This window comes from Scardinius erythrophthalmus (assembly GCF_964197995.2).
Source record: "Scardinius erythrophthalmus genome assembly, contig: HAP1_SCAFFOLD_88, whole genome shotgun sequence".
NCBI classification, from domain to species: Eukaryota; Metazoa; Chordata; class Actinopteri; order Cypriniformes; family Leuciscidae; genus Scardinius; species Scardinius erythrophthalmus.
The window spans coordinates 41,985-64,835 of NW_028296518.1; the positions used below are offsets into that span (position 1 = coordinate 41,985).

The 22,851-nt window shown below is 36.5% G+C and overlaps 1 protein-coding gene across 2 annotated transcripts; it reads left to right on the forward strand.

Annotated features, from left to right (window-relative positions):
- The first annotated feature begins 7,276 nt into the window (after positions 1-7,276).
- LOC308686282 (uncharacterized protein) lies at positions 7,277-16,648 on the forward strand. 2 transcript variants are annotated; one of them, XM_081394644.1, is made up of 7 exons: positions 7,279-7,463; positions 8,214-8,247; positions 10,226-10,278; positions 12,701-12,844; positions 13,444-13,488; positions 13,753-13,812; positions 16,346-16,648. In XM_081394644.1, exons 1-7 carry the CDS (start codon positions 7,428-7,430, stop codon positions 16,409-16,411), a joined length of 438 nt encoding a protein of 145 aa, XP_081250770.1. In that variant the 5' UTR covers positions 7,279-7,427; the 3' UTR covers positions 16,412-16,648. The 2 variants fall into 2 exon arrangements, with proteins under 2 accessions (XP_081250771.1, XP_081250770.1); XM_081394645.1 differs by lacking the exon at positions 12,701-12,844 and having other exon boundaries at positions 7,277-7,463; positions 16,346-16,644.
- Positions 16,649-22,851: the final 6,203 nt, after the last annotated feature.

The following is a 22,851-nucleotide window of genomic DNA, read 5'->3' on the forward strand; positions in this document are numbered from 1 at the left end:
CTTGAGTCAAAGTTGTTCAGGATGAGGAGATGAAGATATTTTCACAATATCACATCCTAAAAACATTGAAAACATTTGTCTTTGTGTGTGTGTGTGTGGATGTGTTTGTGTCTGTGTGTGTGTCTGTGTGTGTAAGCATGCTTAATGGAAAGAACATGGAGAAACTGCTTTGTTTTACTGGTGGATAAAAAAGTCTTTCAAATGAAAGTGAGTCAATTAGTGGTCTTCTACTGCCCTCTGCAGGACATTCTACTTAATAAAATATTTTCATCTGTGCTTTTGCATTAAGTTTTGGACTATATAAAATTACTTGCATGAAAATCACCTATTATAACACAATCATGTTTTGTCAAAGTTTATCACTTCATTTGTACTGAGCTCTCAGTTTGAACAATTCTGCCTCTCAGTGATTAATTTGAAATCTGAAAATGGTGTTATACAGAGGAGATTTGCAATTATCATTTTGTTACCTATCTTTTATTTTAAATATCTACATCTACAACAAAATGTGTGTGCATGTGTGTGTTCAAGCATGGTTAGTGTATTAAGTATTATTGTTTAAGTATTATTGTTTTCATTTACATTTTAACCACCAGAAGAAGAACACTCATTGGTTCATTCTACCCACTAAAATATTATTTTTCATTTTTTTTCCCATTTGAAATATTGTTTAAACTTAATAAAATCATTAAAATAACATTTCAAATCATATTTTGTCTGTTTATAAATCCCACAGACTCACATTGGCTGCAATACTAATGTTTTTGTAAAACACAGACCTGATAGTCTAAACTGTGTGTATTGTGCATATATTATTGATATTATTACTATTACAAATCATGTAATTGTAACTCATATCTTAATAGAATATTATTTGTAATTTTAATTCTTTATTTCTTAATTGTTTTTGTTTTTTATGATTACAGATATTATCACCAAAGATATCAACTACACCTTCACTTTTAGTATTGATAAGCTGCACACACAGCACAATCACACACTCACTAATGCATTCAAATAAATGTAATCTTATTGTGCTACTTTATTTGTACATGATTAGAATGAACAGAAATCTAAGAATATTTTTCTTCTTTTGTTAAAGCCATTTCAGACTACAAGTAAGCATTATATTACTAATCATCTATTTTAAAGGTGCCATACAATTGAAAACTGTATTTATCTTGGCATAGTTGAATGATAAGAGTTCTGGACATGGAACTGACATACCGTGAGCCTCAAACACCATTGTTTTCTCCTTCATGTGTAAATCTCCTGTTTGCAAAAGACCGCTGAAAAATGAGTGAATCCCAGCATAACACTGACTGTGACGTTGGAGTCATATATGTCAGTGGTTAAATGCTTGCTAAATAAAACTTAATAACTTTTGATGCTTTTGTGCTTAAAGGTCTTAAAGGCCTTAACTGCTTGAACCCCGATAAATGCTGCTTGCAGCTTTAATTATTATTATTATTATTATTATTCTGCCGTAAAACGCATCGTGCAGCCCAAACCGTAAGGGCTAGAGCTTTGAAACTTTGCCATATGGTAGTACAAAAATCGAGGAGAGGTTATCAAATTATGACCCCGATTGGCCCATAGGTGGCGCTATAGCAACCAAAAGCGCGAAACTGCTCATAACTCCTAGACCGTAAGTCATAGACTCAAGTGTCTTATATCATTGGAAAGCTGGACGCCTGACGAACAAAACGTATATCTCCGATTTTATTTCCGCCATGATAGATTTTCCGCCATTTTGAATTTTGTCGAAAACCTACTTTTGCGAACTAGTCCCTGGTTTTTTGCTCGATCGGAACCAAACCAGTGCAGAATTGTTCTCTGGAGACTGAAGATCAATAATTATCGAAAAAAAGTTGAAATTTCGATTCAGGGTCGCTAGGGGGCGCAAAATTAACGTTGTGGGCGGAGCCTATTTTACTAAAATGGCTATAACTCCAGAAGTAAATGAGGTATTTTCACCAAACTTGGTACACGTATGTAAGAGGTCAATCTGAGGACACGGTAAAAAAATCGCGGCGATTGGCCACATGGTGGCGCTATAACATGAAAAAAACATAAAACAGGCTATAACCACCTGACCGTTAGTCCGATTGACTTGAAAATTGGTATGCAGTGTCTTGGTCCAAGGTGCCATGTATGTCTATGAGGACATTGGTGTATCTCAAAAAACATGGCCGCCATTGGCCAATGAAGTTGAGCACCTATTAGACAAGGTTAACGGAGGCCGATCGGAACGAAACTCGGTGGGCATGTTCGACTCATGGCCCTAGAGGTCTGTAAGAATTTTGAAAGAAATCGGCCACTAGTTGGCGCTAACGAGTTTTATGGCTCTGTAATCACGTGGTGTTAGATATATTGTCACAAAATGCATATCATTTGATAGATCTGCTCATGCTGAACAACTTTGCCTCTAGAACCATTGCTGTCAATCAAACCGTTCATTAAATATTCATGAATATGTTAAAAACCTACTTTTGCGAACTAGTCCCTGGTTTTTCGCCCGATCGGAACCAGACCAGTCTAGGACAATTCTATGGACTCTCTAGATCAATAATTATCAAAAAAAAGTTGAACTTTTGTATTTGTATGGCTGTAATAGGGTCATTTATAAAATGGGTGTGGCAAAATACACTCAAAAGCCTATAAATCCTAAATGAAAACTCAGAACTTCACAAAAATTGGTGAGCATATGTGTCATAACATCACAAACAAGCTTGCAAAATTTTATGGAGATTGGACAATAGTTGGCGCTATAACTGTTAAAAAGCTTTAAAACCATATATTTCCTATGGTAAACTGCCTGTATTGGCTGTAAATGGTCTTTTCCATGTCTGATCATATAATTTTCATATCATAATGTTCAAAACTAGTGCAATACAATTCTCTGGACTCACTAGATCAATAATTGTCAGAAAAAGTTGAACTACTTCATTTGGATAGCTATAATAGGTTCACTTCAAAATCTGGCCTTTACCAAGTGTCCCCGAAAGCCTATATCTCTTTAATCAATGCTCAGACCTTCTTAAAAACAAGTCAGAACGTGTGAAATATCACCCTGAACAAGCATGAAAATTTTCAGACAGATCGGACAAAATTTGCCTCTATAACAGTTAAAAAGGTGAAAATGATATGATTTAATGGCATGTTAAGCCAATAAGTGGTATTTTACTGCCCCCTGCTGTTTAAAATAGTCATTTTCTCATATTGGTATTGGTATCAGCCATGGTAAATCATGATAAATGATGGTGTGTGTGTGTGTGTGTGTGTGTGTGTGTGTGTGTGTGTGTGTGTGTGTGTGTGTGTGTGTGTGTGGTACAAATATAACAAAGGTTTTATTTTCCAACATGAAAACAAACATAACAGAGTGCTAGTGCACAAACAATAACCGACAATGATAATGGATGAGAGGGGAACTTAAATACACAGATCAAGACAAGGACAACAGGTGACGGTTATGATGATGAGGTGCAGGTGATGATGAGGAGGGTGATGAGGAGCAGGTGCAGGTGATGACGACAGATGGTGAATGTGATGAAGACAGAAGGTGAATGTGATGAAGGTGAATGTGACACCAATATCACTGAAACATTTGTGTGTGTGTGTGTGTGTGTGTGTGTGTGTGTGTGTGTGTGTGTGTAGCATTATTGTGTGTAGCATATGTAGCAAGTATGCATTATTGAGTTAACATGGAAACACTGGTTTGCTTTAGTGCAGAAAACTGGTCAAAATCATGAGGTTTAAAGTGAAAGTGAGCCAATAAGTGGTCTTCTACTGCCCTCTGCTGGCCCTTCTACTTATTAATTAAATTTTTCCACATGTGCTTGCATTTATACTTGAATACACACTAAAAATCACTTATATAGCAATAACTATTATAACACAATCATATTTTGTCAGTGTTAATCACTTTATTTGCACTGACACTTCAAATAATTGCTAGTAATGTGATAAATCAGGCTAGAAACATGGTAAATCAAAGTAAATAATACTAGATTGTCGTTTATCTCCTGGTAAATAATACTAGAACGTGGTATATCATGGTAAATCATGGTTAACTATGCTGTGTGTGTATGTGTGTGTGTGTGTGTGTGTGTGTGTGTGTGTGTGTTCTTGTTCTTCTATCCCGGTGGGGACTTCAACCTGAATGCACACAGACTCGTGGGGACTCGTGTCACCGTGGGGACCTAAATTGAGGTCCCCACCGGCAAAGCCCCCTAGGCACCTCCCAGACAGTGTCTAGACCCGCCCCATGCAGTTTTTTCTGAAGTCCTCATGAGGACCGTTTTCAAGACAAAAATCTGTGTGAGTGTGTATCTATGCGCCCCTGGTGGTCACACAGAGTATTGCTGTCCCCACGAGTCACATTGTTCTTGAAAAGTGTGTCACTCTCTAGCGCCCTATTGGGGGTATTGGTCAATAATGAAATTAAAGTATTTAATAATAGTAATAGTAAGATATGAGTTAATAGGGTATATATATATATATTTATACTGGATATTAGTATACTATTTAGTTATTTATATTACTTTATAAAATAAACATAATTAAATAAATTTACTGTTGATACACTAGAATGAAGATTCTGGATAGACTGAGCCACAAACTAAATATTATTTTTTTAATTTAGCAAATTCTTCAAATGATTAGAATACAACAGATCTCTTAAAAATGCCATTCATGTAATTAATCAGGGATCTACAGTATCTATATTCATATACTCATTATTGATGACAATAGGAAAGAAATCAAATGAGGTTTGCCAACTCCAGGGTTTCAGTCTCGCCTCTCCGTGGACTGTTGTATTGGGGGGGGGGGGGATTATATACTAAATCTAAATCAATTAATTAAATTAATTAATAAATAATTAATTAATTAATTAATTAATTAATTAATTAATTAATTAATTAATTAATTAATTAATTAATTAATTAGTTAAAAACACTCCAAAGTGATTTTGTTAATGTAATTATAATACATTATTATATCATTACTATAATATGTAATTATCATTTAATTCTAAACTAATTAAATCATGATCAGTAAATGATAATAGTTTTTCCACTCTGGGATACCCTTCTGACAGAGCCTTTCTGCATACATTACACAGAATCAAAGAGGAGCATATATATATTAATAAATGAACAGGCCCTGACAATATACAATCTTTGTTTCTAAAATTGGCAGCTGCTGTTATTTCTAATCTTCTGGCTTTTTTAATTAAGTATATCACAAATGGGATTCAACATATTTTGGTCTGTTTTTGTAATTCCTTTGCACAAATGGTGTGATATTTGATACACACATTCTCTGTGCTCTCTCAAAAGCCTTAAAAGTGAACTACTAACACACTATTTATAAAAATGTTTCATGCCTTTATTATCTGGTAAATGCTAGCCGCTAGGCTAACAGAGCAGCACATGACACCCTTATCATACCTCATATCTCACAGTATATCAGTAGTCTTCAACACCCTGTGCCTTACCTCTCCCTAACCCTAACCCTAGCAGCACATTACACCCTCATCATACCTCATATCTCACAGTTTATATAGTCTTCAACCCCGTGTGCCTTACTAGATGCTGTGAGCTAGCAGAGAGAGACTGACACTGCTTTAGCAGAACTCTCAGCAGAAGAGTGCTCAGTGTGAGAGAACGGGCCAGACACAGCTCTTCTCATGAAGCTAACGGAAGTGAACAGCACAGCGTGAGAGATAAACAGATGTAGAAATAATCTACTGATCCAGCATCCAGATGTGCTGCTGTAAAGCAGAAGAGGGGCAATGATGGCTAGCTAAGAACATGGCTAATGCCCCTGTGCTGCTGAGGTAAGCATGTGCCAGCGTCTGCGCTCCCGTTCCCAGTGTCACAGCAGGAGCAGCCACAGGCCACAGTGGAGGACTGACCATCACCAGTCCTGTTAGCAGAGCAGATAATAGAGCCAGCAGGGCATGAAGCAGAGGTGCTGTCAGCATCTGGATGTGGTGGACCAGTACCCTGACCCTAACCTGACCCGACCCCACCCTAACCCTAATGCTGTCAGCATCTGGATGTGGTGGACCAGTACCTCTCCCTGACCTTAACCCTAACCCTAACCCTAGCTGCACATTGACCTCTGGGTCCAGATGTTGGTGAGAGCAGGTGCTAAATCATTATGGCTAATCTGACCAGGTGAACTCAGATCCTGGACATGATGAGCACTGTGTCATAATCACTAGTCTAACACACACCAGTGTATGGATGTATGCAGTACACATGCAAACGTAAATGTCTACAACACACTCTTATTTCTGTTTAAGTTAGGTGTTACTCTAAGTAGTTTCATGTCATTGTGGGAGAATCTGCTCCAGTGCTGAGCCGGAAGGGTTCCCAGTGTGGAGAAACTGCTTCAGCGTTTGTTGAATTATTTTTACTATGTGTTATTCTTACCATAAATGAAATCACGTGATAGTGTTTTTAACTTGAATTGACAGTTAATTTATGTAGTTTGCAAATAAAGTCTTTCTCCATTCTCCTCTACCTGGCGAACTGCTGTTTAGGTGAGCGCATTTACATGTACATTTATTAATTTAGCAGACGCTTTTATCCAGAGCGACTAATGAGGAATACAACAAGCAGTGTGTCTGGAGAGAAAGCAGTAGCAGGAGAAGTGCTAGCAATACATGGTGTCAGTCATTATCTTGAACAGCAAGGAGAGCACTTTCTGTGAAGATGTTTGTTGTTATTTTAACAGTAGTGAGGAGGAGAATGCAGTTAAAGAGTTTCAGAATCAGTATACACAGTTTCTAAAGGACGTTATCGTGTGCGGAGGCCTCGTATCCATAATAAGCCTCACTGCTTTCAAACCTATTTTATTTATTTGATCTCCTCTCAGAGGGTAAAAATAATATCTGTTCTGGTGAGTACAAGGTCTACTAATATTTTTTTTATTTTTTTTTATTTTTATGAATGTCAATCTTTTTGTGAGTTGTTTTAAAAGTTCCAAATTGGTTCCATTCATTAATGTGTTTTTTTTAAATATCACATTTAATATGTATTTTAACATCTACATTCTGAAATTTTATTTGTACTTAAAAAAAAACATATCTGAATTTGAGCAGAAAATGTATTTCTTTTATAACATAATATATCCTATACACTATATTATCAGAGCATATGTGCATACATCATTTTTTAAAATAATACAAAAACTGCACAAGAATTTTTTTTTTCGCGGGTAATAAACATAGCTATATATATAGTGCGCCGAGTGAATGTCAGTAATGGCGGACCCAGATCACACAGAACCTGAGGTTCGAGTCCCCACCGCGACCGTCCCCTCCCCCACTCTCCCGGGTCTCCCCCCCCCCCCCCGCGTCTCACACCTGCGACACTCAGATGCTCGAGAGGCAGGGATGAGACGGACACGGCGAGATGGAGACGAGAGGAGACGAGACATCCGACGAAAAAGTAAGTTTTTGACTTTTTGTACAAGGTTCTCAAAATAATATGGTGCTGTTTATTTAACTTATTGTTTGCACATATATCGTAACGTAAATGTCACGTCATTTTATTTTCCATAGCGCTTTTCACATTAATCATAATCTCAAAGCAGCTTTGCATAAAGTATAGATTAATCTACCAAAATGAAAATAATGATAGTCTAACAATAATATATTAATTAGGGCTTTAGATTCCTAAGAGTCTTAAGCTCATGTTTTAAGGCCACAGTTAGGATTGCATAGGTGACTGCATTTTTAGCGGTAATCCGCTTTTAAACTTCGCCTAATTTAATATGTTGTTGTCTTTGTTACTTCTGAAAGACATATTTTGCGTCCCTGTTACTTCACCTAGATGTTTAGCTCACTTTTGGTAACATTAATCTAAGATGGCCAGGAGTTGCATCTTTTGCGGCCTACACGTGCAGCCATGAGGAGTCTGAGGCCAGGCCTGAGATTCATGCGTTTTATCACTATAAACACTAATAATGGGTTTCAAAAAAGCAAGAGGGAAGTTAAATTCAGAACAATTTTTTCTACTTCTGTAATGCAGTTTTCAAGATCAGACAATAAATGGCATTTATTTTCAGTATTGTATTGGCTTATGTTACAGTGTCAATTACTTTAATACATTGCCAAATTTTATCATTGCAGTTTTAAATACAGTGTAATGTGATGTTTGACCATGATGTCTGACTGTCTATGACACATGTGCTTGCAGACTAACGTTACGAATGGCAGCTCTGGATGCACAGGTGAGATAATGCAACGCATTCTCACTCTAGGGCGTCAGTTGCTTTTGACGTCGCGTCTACATCGAACGCACATGGCATCCTAGGGCGTCATATACTGACGCGCCTTCTGGCCCATATATATCTGCGTCTCATATTGACGCTAAAGGGTGCCATGTGCGTTCGATATAGAGGCGATGTCAAAAGCGTCAGTATATGACGCCTTGGGCATTCTCATCCTAGGGCGTCATATACTGACGCGCCTTCTGGCCCATATCTATCTGCGTCTCATACTGACGCTAAAGGGTGCCATGTGCGTTCGATATAGAGGCGATGTCAAAAGCGTCAGTATATGACGCCTTGGGCATTCTCATCCTAGGGCGTCATATACTGACGCGCCTTCTGGCCCATATCTATCTGCGTCTCATATTGACGCTAAAGGGTGCCATGTGCGTTCGATATAGAGGCGATGTCAAAAGCGTCAGTATATGACGCCTTGGGCATTCTAATCCTAGGGCGTCATATACTGACGCTTTTGACATCGCCTCTATATCGAACGCACATAGTAGGTTACAAAACACATTTTACTCATTTGTGGTACGCTATGTCAAATTGTAGTGCGTCATTTATTACTTAAAATAGCCTAATTCTTAAAGCTTATATATGTAGCTTAATGAGCCAGAGTAACCAAGGTTTTTAAAAGCACAATCTTGGAGAAAAAGAAATATCCATCATAGCCCCCCATGCGCCCTCCTTTCATTCTCTTGCAACACCATGCCAAGTTCATGGATGTGCATGAAATTCAATTTTTTAATCTGCTATCTTTTGTTTAGGTAAATAATGTTTTAATTAATAACCGGTCAGTTTAAATAGAAGTTTAGAGGCCACTACATTATCACAAAGTAATTAAGGGATGATTGTAGTAATTAATATAATCTAAGGTTGATTTTTGTAAACTTACATTTTTTTTTGTTATAACTTGATCTGTACATTTTCTTTACGGTTTGATAAAAAAATAAAACAGATCATCTGTTAGAAATTAAAGTCAAGTAGGTGATTATATCTGCTTATTTTAGTGAAAAAGTTCATTTAAAAAAACATTTCAGTATTTTTACTTTTTTGTTAAACATTTGAGACGCTTTCAAAGGACAGAAGATTTGGTATTGTGGCATTAAACGAGATAAATATGTCTAGCCATATGATCATGTTATTGTGAAACCAAGTGTACTTTTCTTCATGTTCAATATAAAGATAAAAAAATACCTCGCTGATATCTAAAAAATGTATTTTACATGCATTCATCGTTGGTGAAAATGAATTTCTAATGGCTAAATAAATTTGGCCAATTATCCCTAAACTTGACATGTTAGTAATGTCCAGTTACTGAACCACTGATATAATTAACTTCGTGCTGAGGAAATACAACATGTTGTCCTGTGTACTGTCAATTTCAGCCGATACGATAGTTAAGTTTTTGTTGTAATTTTTTATCATTGTATGAAATTAAAAGTCACAGTTCACATTAAATTTGTGGTAAATACAGGTTTTGCTAAATTGGTGTCATTGATATCAGCCTTATTTTGATATACTTATTTTAAATGTATTAGTTTGTTATTCGATACTGATGATTCTCTTGTTTAAGCCTAATCCTATAGACCTTATGTAGCTCGTTGTCTTTTGTCTTCCGGTCTGTATTTTCACAGCGATCTTGTCTATTTATGAATGAACGGCTCGTTTTAAAATCTTCCCGTTCTACTGACATTTGTTAAGACATCTTCGTTAACTTTACATTAAGAAAATCCACTTCAAAAGCTAATTACTCCTGGAGAGCGAATGCCAGAGAGATATACAGAGCGTCCGCAAAAACGGAAGTTCAAAGACAATATTCTAAAGATGCAGCGCGCTTGTTTCTCTGGTGCATAAGGGCTATAGTAGGAGGAAGTAAAATGGAAAAATATTTTAAATAACAATACTTTTTTTGTCTTTGTGATTTACATTGCAGTGAATGATGTGACAGATGATGTGACAGATGATGTGACAGAAGAGAAAACAAAGGTAGGCTATATCCACAGATAAACATATATATATCTGCCATCTGAAATTTTCTTATAGAATGATCATTTTTATCAAGCTTGTATATTTAAGTTCTGTAATTTCACTTAAATTACAATTAATAGGTAATCTTCATTGTCATTTAAGTGAAATTATTGAATTTAAATATACAAGCTTGATAAAAATGATCATTCTAGAAGAATCTGCCATCTGCCATCAGGGTTATATAAATAAAACTGTTGGTTGAGGTAAGGGACAAAACAGTTTTAGAAGTTAGTTTTTAGTTTTTATTATTTAATACTACATTATTATAAATTGATATATTTCTAGATTAAGGTCTCAGCTAATGACCCATATAAGGGAACAGGTTTTTCTGAAAATGAAATAACTTCGTTAGACGCATTAAAAAGCATGCTATTTTAATTTGATTCATCCAACAGCAGTGTAAAGTATGTTATAATGTAATTATTGTGTTCAGTAAAGGAGCTGACTGACTAACTGATTGACAAGACAACAAATTTATCAACTAACTAACTATATAGTTGGCAACCAACTGAACCTATACCGGACAAACACAATTGTGACGCTGGATCACAAAACCAGTCTTAAGTTGCACGGGTATATTTGTGGCAATAGCCAACAATACACTGTATGGGTCAAAATTATCGATTTTTCTTATGCGAAAAATCATTAGGATATTAAGTAAAGATTATGATCCATGAAGATATTTTGTAAATTTCCTACCTCAAATATATGGTTAATGAGGATAGGAGCAGGCTTCACTCAATTTTTGATAATACACTTTTTAGAGTGCTGGCCTAAAAATATAATACATAAGAATAGGACAGAGGCCGCACTATGCATAAACGTTGTGCAACGAATAAAAAACGTTTATGCATAGTGCGGCCTCTGTCCTATTCTTATCTACCTCAAATATATAAAACATTTATTTTTGTGAGTGGATGCAGCACAATCGCCAATAGAAATGGACAACTTTAAAGGCGATTTTCTCAATATTCAGATTTTTCTGGACCCTCAGATTCCAGATTTTCAAATAGTTGTATCTCAGCCAAATATTGTCCTGTCCTGGCAAACCATACATCAATGGAAAGATTATGTATTCAGATTTTTGTGGTTTTGTGGTCCAGGGTCACAATTGTGTTACAGGACACTGTATCCATAACTAAGACATTTCTAATTTGAGAAATTCTATTTTAATTCTATTTTATCCTTTTATTTTGCTGCTCTTTATGAGTTGTTCCGTGGAATATAGGGGATCCCCTGTGGCTCACATGGTAGAGTGTTTGCTGTCAACTAGGGCTGTCAATCTTCCTCTATAATGCTATTCGAATTCCATTCCTTATTTTATTCAATATTCGAATAATATTCGAATATTAAATGCTCAAATGTATCCTATTATTAATATTTACGACATTACACAGTCTTATGGATCGCCAATGCGTGATGTTGATCGGTCTCATATCTTCACAGATAAACCGTGTCAGTTTGTCTGTTATTGCCTTTTATTACATGGCTTGGTTGAATTCTAATGTAGAATGCTGTCAAAGAGTATAGAAGTACTTCTATACTCTTTGATGCGGTCTGTTATTTCTTGATAACAGACCGCTGCGAGTGCGAAGTATAACACGCATTGCCATGAAAAACAGCGTTGCTATGGACGCGGAACGGTCTATGTTCTTTAGCGGAAGCAGTACAATCGTTTTTAAATCAATAAACTCCTTTTTAAATCAATATTTTGTGTCAAATTGTTTATTTATTTTGTATAGCCATGTAATAAGTTCAGCCTGTCGGGGTTGTTATTCGCTATAACAACCGCCTCGCTATAATCCCTTAACGTGCGGACAGCTCGTAACCGTGATGAGGAGAGAGGTAGAAAAGAATAATTCTTGCCTGTTTTAGCGGCGGTTCCTCGGACAGATCGCCTAGCTTGTCAGGGTGTAACGTTGTCAGTTTTTCCATTAAGGGTTTGAAATCCAAACACCTTCAACACATCGCTTCTCAAATTGTCAGGAGTGGTGATCTCCGTTTTCGTGCATACATTGCTCTCCGCGATTTTTGACAGTATTGTTATGATACTGCGTGCGTGGATAACGTGCACAATTGTGTTACGATTCAAAAACGTTATTGTTCATCTGACGAAACAAAAGCATTTCATTTTCACATGCGCACAAGAAAGGCAAGATTGCATTTTTTTTTTTAATGTACAAAAGCAATATTCGAATAGGAACTTCAGCATTCGAATAGTATTGATTTTTTAAATATTCGAATTATATTCGAATTTCGGAATTCGTTCCAACAGCCCTACTGTCAACAATAAATCCTTATTTGAAGGTTCAGTTCTGGAGGTAGCATAAATGGCAAAAGAAAAGCTTCCAAAAACCTTTTTTGTTTGTTTGTTTTGTAGGTTCAAAGCTGTCACTTGGGTCACCTCCAGAAACTTAGAGCACATCACAATGCTTGTGAATACCGATACATGAAGGCGCACACAAAAACTGTAAATGATGAACGGGAGAAGACCATGTTTTTATATCAGAGCATGAAAACAAAGGTTAGTTGTATTAAATGCTTTCGTTTATATACCTTCGGTTGCTAGGTCATTCTTATGTTCGTAAAACAAGTGAACGTTGGGGCATTTTTCAACATCATAACATTGAGCTTGCCGTTTTCAGTCAGCAGGCCCTTCTAGTCAGCAGTTGGCCCACACATTGGTAATTTGTTGGCATGCAGTAGAGGGCCTGGGTTAGATTTGAGCCCAGGTCACAGTGCTCAGTCTGTACCCTAGACAGTGAGCCACAGGGTTCCCCAAAATAAAGCCACAGATCCGCCCATTGCAAGGCCTCTTCAGAAGCCTCATGAATGTTCTTGATAGCTCTTCTTCCCTTTAAAACCGAGAAGTTTTAGAGTCTGCTGAACTAATTTCCCAGCAAAGCTCTGACATCCAACTTCAACTGGCTCGCACAGAGATCTCCCGCCATTGCTCCAACACATTGAGACGAGCTCTTCATATTTTGCTGTATTATCCTGTCAATCCTGTCTTTAGAGCACAGTTAGTTAGAATATTACTGGAAGAACAGTTTGAGTGTGCTTACTGATATTTAGGATTGCTTGTTTAATATTCTTTTACTAAGAGAGCTATTATTTGTCCAGACAAATCAGTGGAGTCCACTAATGAAGTTGAACAACCATCCAAAGGTAATACGATTTAAATTAAACAGGAGGATTATGAAGACTTCTGATATTGTTTTCCTTTTAAAGAACCAGTACTTTATGATTTGCATGGTTTCACTTGCTTTTATTTTTTTTCATATCATTTCATATCAAAATAAACCCCAATATATTTGGTAAATTAGATGTATGGCACAATTACTGGTATCCATTTAGTCAGCATTTTGTGCCATTACTGTATATTATCTGTATTTAAAGTCTCCTCTGTTGTACTCATATGTTTTATAACAGGCAAGGATAAAGAACTGCAGCCAATTGGCAAGCACTTGGACAAACCACACACAACAAAGGGTAAGCTGTTTTTCAAATGTCTTATGAAATGTCACACTTTCCATTTTTTTGTGAAAGTCAGAATTAAGTCATTTTAATTGGAATCTACAAAGAGACCCATTTATATTGACAACAGGGTTCCCTTAAAGGGTTAGTTCACCTAAAAATGAAAGAATTCTGTCATTAATTACTCCCCATAATGTTGTTCCAAACCCGTAAGACATTTGTTCATCTTTGAAACACAAATGAAGTTATTTTTGACGCAATCTAAGAGGATTCTGATCCATTCATATGCAACAATGCCATTGCAACTTTCAAGGCCCAGAAAGTTAATAAAGACATTATTAAAATATGTGCACAAAAGGTTTTCTCATCGCTTCATAACTTGGACTATTTAACAATGTCTTTACTTCCTTTCTGGGCCTTGAAAGTTGTAGTGACGTTGCTGCCTATGTAAGGACCGAATCCTCTCGTATTTCATCAAAAATATCTTCATTTGTGTTTTGCAGATAAACTAGGGTCTAACAGGTTTGGAACGACATGAGGGAGAGTAATTAATGACAGAAGTTTCATTTTTGGGTGAACTAACCCTTTAAATTTAATGTGGAGGTCAAATTTGGTGAAAAGTGGAAAACGTCTTTGTTTCAGTGATCTGTGCTGATGGAGCTTTGTAACAGCAGCATGGCAGATCCAAAGTGGAGGAAGTGCTTATTTTACTGGCTACTTCTCTCCATACAGCGACTGTGTACGGACCATTTCTTAATCTACAAGTGTTGTATTGGACAGAACTGTCTGAGAATTCAGGCTCGCGACTAGATACCCTTACGGAATGAAAATATATTTCCAATATTTATGATCAATATATTATGATAAGTATATGGTGTAAATATACTTATTGGAGAAATGTATTCACAATATATTTACACTGTAAAATGTCATTAGTTGAGTGTACTTCGAAAACGTGGAAAACATTTATGGATTTGCTTAAATTTCAAGGGCGTTTTAATCAAATTTGAAAGTTTCTAATAGAATGACATACAAAAGAGTGTCGGGACAATGACTGTGAATTTATTTGTATTTATTCACTGAACTTTACTGAATAAATACAAAAAAACATCAACTTAACATAGAAGTTAATAGAAATCACTTCAATAGATTTCTACATTTTAAATAAAGCAACATGCAGCATATTCTCAATGTTTCTTGTTCTTCTGCTGATGTTATAATGTTATAAAGTCGAGAGCCCAACTAAAATCAAACACTGATCACAATCTGGTGACTAATATTATGTTATTTTCAATAAATCATCAACATCTAAATCTCAATCTAAATCTAAATGTTAATTCTCAGTAAGAACTTGTGTAGACGTCTGACAGAAATAAAGTCAGTCTGGTTAGTAATAAGTGAAGTTGGTAATGCTGTTTGTGGAGCTGTTTAACCCTCCTCTGCTGAGATCTTCACAGACCTGTTAGTGTTTAATGTTCTGTTGGGGTTTAAAGGGTTTGTGCTGAAGAACAGAGCCTGTGCTTCAGTCCAGCAGAAGATCAAGAAACATTGAGAATATGCTACATGTTGCTTTATCTAAATTGTATTGGAGTTATTCTTTTTTAAATGCATATATTCAGTGAAGTTTCAGACATGCACAAAGTATTTACAGTTTAATAAATAGAAATAAATACAAAGTCTATCATTGTCCCAACACCCTTAAGTCTTTGTACTAGTAACTTACAACTTTGATTAAAACACCCCCTTAAGAAATGTAAGGAAATCTTGTTCCTCGTGTTTTTGAAGTACACTCAATTAATGACATTTTACAGTGTAAATATATTTTAAATATATATTTTTCATAAATGAAAAGTGGCAATTCCTTGTGTATTATTCAATATATTGTATTTCATATATTTTTCAGTATATTTACACCATATAATAAATTGATCATAAATATGTAATTATATTTTCATTTCCAAGCAAAATCCTTATAATTGTGTTTTTTTTAGATCTGTTGCCGTTGGTCACCGTGGGCCAATATAATTTAAGCTTGGGTAAACCCCTCCCATTATGTGCAGCTTTAATTAGGTCCTATATCGTAAATGTTTCATTTCTAAAGGCTTAAACATGTAAAGAAAAGAAAAGGGAAAGGTCCTACAAATTTACTTCTTCAATTTCCCAAGCAGTCATTTATGGTTATGACCAATAAAACCTAAATATTTTGTCATGTTTGGCTTGGTCCATTTTCAGCCCAGATCCAATACACATCTTAGATAGTGACTAAATTACCAGCGATATTTTTGTCAAAATAGTCCTTATTAATACAGTATCACTGTTTATATTGTTACTAGGTATCATGCTTGCAAACATGTGCCAGAATTTACAGATTTTCAACCATGCGAACTAGATTTTAGCAAAAAAGTATGTATAAAACTGTGAGACAATGAGAGAAAAACTGAATACCATGTATTTATTTGATGTTATTCACGTTCATGTCGTGTGGGTTAACAATTACTTTTATCCCAATCACAATTACTAATAGCCTATTTATTTTTCTTTTATTCAGTATCTACACAAAACCCACGGAGAAAGTGGTCTAAAGAAGAGATCCAGGCTGTGGAAAAAACTCTGATGGACTACATCCACTCTGGGAAGGTTCCTGGTAAAGCCCAGTGCATGGAGTGCATTGAAAGGTCACCAGCGGCACTTCGGGGGAGAAGTTGGGAGGGGGTGAAATTTTATGTTAAGAATCGTATTGATGCCTTAAAGCGAAAAATGTAGAAGAAAAGGAAGATGTTTGTTGAAGGCAACAAGATGTTCAAAATGTGTTTCAAAACACAAGTTAAATAAATGTTCAAGAGCATTAAGAAATTGTAGATTCTTATTTTTGTTGTAATTACCCAAATTTCCAAACTTTTCTTGGGGAGGTTTATGGGGGGTTGTACATCAAATGTCTTCTACTCAAAAGAATTCAGTGTGGTCCAAAACTGTGGCACGTTTGCATACATTTTTTTAAAAAAAAACTAAATATTGCGAATTATTCCACAACGCATTAATACACATCGCACTCATTGGGTTTCATAGGTTTCTGTGCGTGAAATATTTTTAGGATGACGAATAAGAAAAAACACAAATAGCAAATAGCAATATATCTTGCAACCCTGTTGAATGCCAGCATGTGCTCTTGTTTTAATTCAGAGTTGATTCCAGTATGCACAAATAATTATTCAGCAAACACAATGATACCCGTGAACATTTCCTGCTTGCCATACAACATGACTGTCTTATTTATCCAAATGTAAACCTTTTCAGATTCTCAGTTGAAGAATAATAGATTCCTGTTAAACAGGAAGTGAGGTGAGGCTGTTGTCACTGTTTACATCCATACAAATGCTCTATTCAAATACAAGAGTTTATGGGAATTTGTAAATTGTAAAATAAAGTAAAAATCCATAAAAATATAAATATAGACAATTCTCCCTTTTAAACAACTCTTTAATGATGATGTAAACTTAATATTTATTGTTTATCTGGTACAAGTTTAAATTTGTATTAAAATTAGATAACCAAAAGCTAACTCATAATAGCGCCCCTCGTTGGTGGTTTGGGGTAAGACACAATAGGCAGGTCCCCACCGGAATAGAAAAACCAGACAAATATTCACCTTTTTAAAATTAAGAATTTCTGAAAAAAAAGTTGATTTTTGGGATTCAAAAATTCCCCCAGACACTTCTGACTAAAAATTATGGCTTTATTGTATTTAGAAATTGGTGTCCCCACGTGTCACCTTCTAGTCAGGAGTCCCCACGACGTAGCAAAAACAAGTATGTGTGTGTGTGTGTGTGTGTGTGTGTGTGTGTGTGTGTGTGTAAGCATGCATTGAGTTAACATGGAAAAACTGGTTTGCTTTAGTGCAGAAAACTGGTTTAAAGTGAAAGTGAGCCAATAAGTGGTCTTCTAGTGCCCTCTGCTGGCCATTCAACTTAATAATGAAATATTTTACATGTGCTTTTGCATTCATACTTGGACACACACTAAAAATCACGTATATAACTAACTATTATAACACAATAATATTTTGTCAGTGTTCATCACCTCATTTGCACTGACACTTCACATAATTGCTAGTAATGTGGTTAATCATGCTAGAAACATTGTAAATCATAGTAAATAATACTGAAATGAGGTGTATCAAGGTAAATCATGCTAGAATCCTAATAAATCATTCTGGAACATGGTATATGATAGTAAATCATGCTAGAATCATATTAAATAATTCTAGAATGTGGCAAATCGTCGTGGGAGGAGCCTATTTTACTCAAATGGCTATAACTCAAGAAGTAAATGAGATATCTTCACCAAACTCAGTACACATGTGTATGGGTTCAATTTGAGGTCACAGTAAACAATTTTATGGAGATCGGACCATAGGTGGCGCTATAACTGTTAAAAAGCTTTAAAACCATATATATCCCATGGCAAATTGCCTGTATTGGCTGTAAATGGTCTTTTCCATCTATTATGTCAGTGGTTACATGCTTGCTAAATAAATCTTAATAACTTTTGATGCTTTTGTGCTTAAATGCCTTAAAGGCCTTAACTGCTTGAACCCCGATAAATGCTGCTTGCAGCTTTAATTAGGGGTTCAAGCACGAAGTGCTGAAACCCTATTGTAATTGTACTGATTTTTATTATTATTATTATTATTATTATTCTGCCGTAAAACGCATCGTGCAGCCCAAACCGTAAGGGCTAGAGCATTGAAACTTTGCCAGATGGTAGTACAAAAATCGAGGAGAGGTTCAGAGATTATGACCCCGATTGGCCCATAGGTGGCGCTATAGCAACCAAAAGCGCGAAACTGCTCATAACTCCTAGACCGTATGTCGCAGACTCAAGTGTCTTATATCATTGGAAAGCTGGACGCCTGACGAACAAAACGTATATCTCCGATTTCATTTCCGTCATGATAGATTTTCCGCCATTTTGAATTTTGTCGAAAATCTACTTTTGCGAACTAGTCCCTGGTTTTTTGCCCGATCGGAGCCAAACCAGTGCAGAAATGTTCTCTGGAGTCTGAAGATCAATAATTATCGAAAAAATGTTGAAATTTCGATTCATGGACGCTAGGGGGCGCAAAATAATCGTTGTGGGAGGAGCCTATTTTACTAAAATGGCTATAACTTAAAAAGTAAATAAGATAGCTTCACCAAACTCGGTACACATGTGTATGGGTTCATTCTGGGGTCACAGTAAAAAAATCGCGACGATTGAACACTAGGTGGCGCTATAACATGAAAAAAACATGAAAAGGGCTATAACCACCTGACCATTAGTCCGATTGACTTGAAAATTGGTATGCAGTGTCTTGGTCCAAGGTGCCATGTATGTCTATGAGGACATTGGCGTATCTCAAAAAACATGGCCGCCATTGGCCAATGAAGTTGAGCACCTATTAGACAAGGTTAACGGAGGCCGATCGGAACGAAACTCGATGGGCATGTTCGACTCATGGCCCTAGAGGTCTGTAAGAATTTTGAAAGAAATCGGCCACTAGTTGGCGCTAACGAGTTTTTTGGCTCTGTAATCACGTGGTGTTACACTTATCGTCACAAAAAGCATATCATTTGATATATCTGCTCATGCTGAACAACTTTGCCTCAAGAACCATTTCTGTCAATCAAACAGTTAATTAAATATTCATGAATATGTTAAAAACCTACTTTTGCGAACTAGTCCCTGGTTTTTCGCCCGATCGGAACCAAACCAGTCTAGGACAATTCTCTGGACTCTCTAGATCAATAATTATCAAAAAAAGTTGAACTTTTGCATTTGGATGGCTGTAATAGGGTCATTTATAAAATGGGCGGGGCAAAATAAATAAAAAAGCCTATAAATCATAAATAAAAACTCAGAACTTCACAAAAATTGGTGAACATATGTGAAATAACATCATTAACAAGCATGCCAAATTTTATGGAGATCGGACCAAAGGTGGCGCTATAACTGTTAAAAGCTTTAAAACCATATATTTCCTATGGTAAATGGTCTTTTTCATCTATTATGTCAGTAGTTACATGCTTGCTAAATAAATCTTAATAACTTTTGATGCTTTTATGCTTAAAGGCCTTAAAGGCCTTAATTGCTTGAACCCCGATAAACGCTGCTTGCAGCTTTAATTTTTATTATTATTATTATTATTATTATTCTGCCGTAAAACGCATCGTGCAGCCCAAACCGTAAGGGCTAGAGCTTTGAAACTTTGCCATATGGTAGTACAAAAATCGAGGAGAGGTTATCAAATTATGACCCCGATTGGCCCATAGGTGGCGCTATAGCAACCAAAAGCGCGAAACTGCTCATAACTCCTAGACCGTAAGTCATAGACTCAAGTGTCTTATATCATTGGAAAGCTGGACGCCTGACGAACAAAACGTATATCTCCGATTTTATTTCCGCCATGATAGATTTTCCGCCATTTTGAATTTTGTCGAAAATCTACTTTTGCAAACTAGTCCCTGGTTTTTTGCCCGATCGGAACCAAACCAGTGCAGAATTGTTCTCTGGAGTCTGAATATCAATAATTATCAAAAAAAAGTTGAAATTTCGATTCACGGTCGCTAGGGGGTGCAAAATTAACGTTGTGGGAGGAGCCTATTTTACTAAAATGGCTATAACTCCAGAAGTAAAAGAGGTATTTTAACCAAACCTGGTACACATGTGTAAGACGTCAATATGAGGTCACGGTAAAAAAATCGCGGCGATTGGTCACATGGTGGCGCTATAACATGAAAAAAACATAAAACAGGCTATAACCACCTGACCGTTAGTCCGATTGACTTGAAAATTGGTATGCAGTGTCTTGGTCCAAGGTGCCATGTATGTCTATGAGGACATTGGTGTATCTCAAAAAACATGGCCGCCATCGGCCAATGAAGTTTGAGCACCTATTAGACAAGGTTAACGGAGGCCTATCGGAACGAAACTCGGTGGGCATGTTCGACTCATGGCCCTAGAGGTCTGTAAGAATTTTAAAAGAAATCGGCCACTAGTTGGCGCTAACGAGTTTTATGGCTCTGTAATCACGTGGTGTTACACTTATTGTCACAAAATGCATACCATTTGATAGATCTCCTCTTGTTGAACAACTTTGCCTCAAGAACCATTGCTGTCAATCAAACCGTTCAATAAATATTCGTAATTATGTTAAAAACCTACTTTTGCGAACTAGTCCTAGGTTTTTCGCCCGATCAGAACCAAACGAGTCTAGGACAATTCTATGGACTCTCAAGATCAATAATTATCAAAAAAAAGTTGAACTTTTGCATTTTTCGCATGGGTATATTGGGTCATAAAGAAAATGGGCGTGGCAAAATGCACTCAAAAGCCTATAAATCCTAAACGAAAACTCAGAACTTCACGAAAATTGGTGAGCTTATGTGCCATAACATCATTAACAAGCATGCAAAATTTCATGGAGATCGGACTATAGATGGTGCTATAACTGTTAAAAAGCTTTAAAAAACACATATTTCCTATGGTAAATTGCCTGTATTGGCTGTAAATGGACTTTTCCATCTATTATTTCAGTGGTTAAAAGCTTTCTAAATAAATCTTAATGTCTTAAATGCTTATGTGCCTAAAGGCCTTAAATGCTTGAACCCCGATAAATGCTGCTTGCAGCTTTAATTAGGGGTTCAAGCACGAAGTGCTGAAACCCTATTGTAATTGTGCTGATTTTTATTATTATTATTATTATTATTCCGCCGTAAAACGCATCGTGCAGCCCAAACCGTAAGAGCTGGAACTTTGAAACTTTGACAGATGGTAGTACAAAAATCGAGGAAAGGTTCAGAGATTATGACCCCGATTGGCCCATAGGTGGCGCTATAACAACCAAAAGCGCAAAACTGCTCATAACTCCTAGACCGTATGTCGTAGACTCAAGTGTCTTATATCATTGGAAAGCTGGACGCCTGACGGACAAAACGTATATCTCCGATTTCATTTCCGCCATGATAGATTTTCCGCCATTTTGAATTTTGTCAAAAATCTACTTTTGCGAACTAGTCCCTGGTTTTTTGCCCGATTGGAACCAAACTTGTGCAGAAATGTTCTCTGGAGACTGAATATCAATAATTATCGAAAAAAAGTGGAAATTTCGATTCACGGTCGCTAAGGGGCGCCAAAACGTACGTTGTGGGAGGGGCCTATTTTACTAAAATGGCTATAACTCCCGATGTAAATGAGGTATCTTCACCAAACTTGGTACACATGTGTATGAGCTTACTCTGGGGTCACAGTAAAAAAATCGCGACGATTGGCCTCATGGTGGCGCTATAAAATGAAAAAAACATAAAACAGGCTATAACCACCTGACCGTTAGTCCGATTGACTTGAAAATTGGTATGCAGTGTCTTGGTCCAAGGTGCCATGTATGTGTATGAGGACATTGGCGTATCTCAAAAAACATGGCCGCCATCGGCCAACGAAGTTTGAGCACCTATTAGACAAGGTTAACGGAGGCCGATCGGAACGAAACTCAATGGGCATGTTCGGCTCATGGCCCTAAAGGTCTGTAAGAATTTTGAAAGAAATCGGCCACTAGTTGGCGCTAACGAGTTTTACGGCTCTGTAATCACGTGGTGTTACAAATATCCACACAATATGCATATCATTTGATAAATCTCCTCATCCTGAACAACTTTGCCTCAAGAACCATTGCTGTCAATCAAACCGTTCATTAATTATTCATTAATATGTTAAAAACCTACTTTTGCGAACTAGTCCTAGGTTTTTTGCCCGATCGGAACCAGACCAGTCTAGGACAATTCTCTGGACTCTCTAGATCAATAATTATCAAAAAAAAGTTGAACTTTTGCATTTGGATGGCTGTAATAGGGTAATTTATAAAATGGGCGTGTCAAAATACATTAAAAAGCCTATAAATCCTAATTAAAAACTCAGAACTTCACAAAAATTGGTCAGCATATGTGACATAACATCATTAACAAGCATGAAAAATTCTATGGAGATCGGACGATAGGTGGCGCTATAACTGTTAAAAAGCTT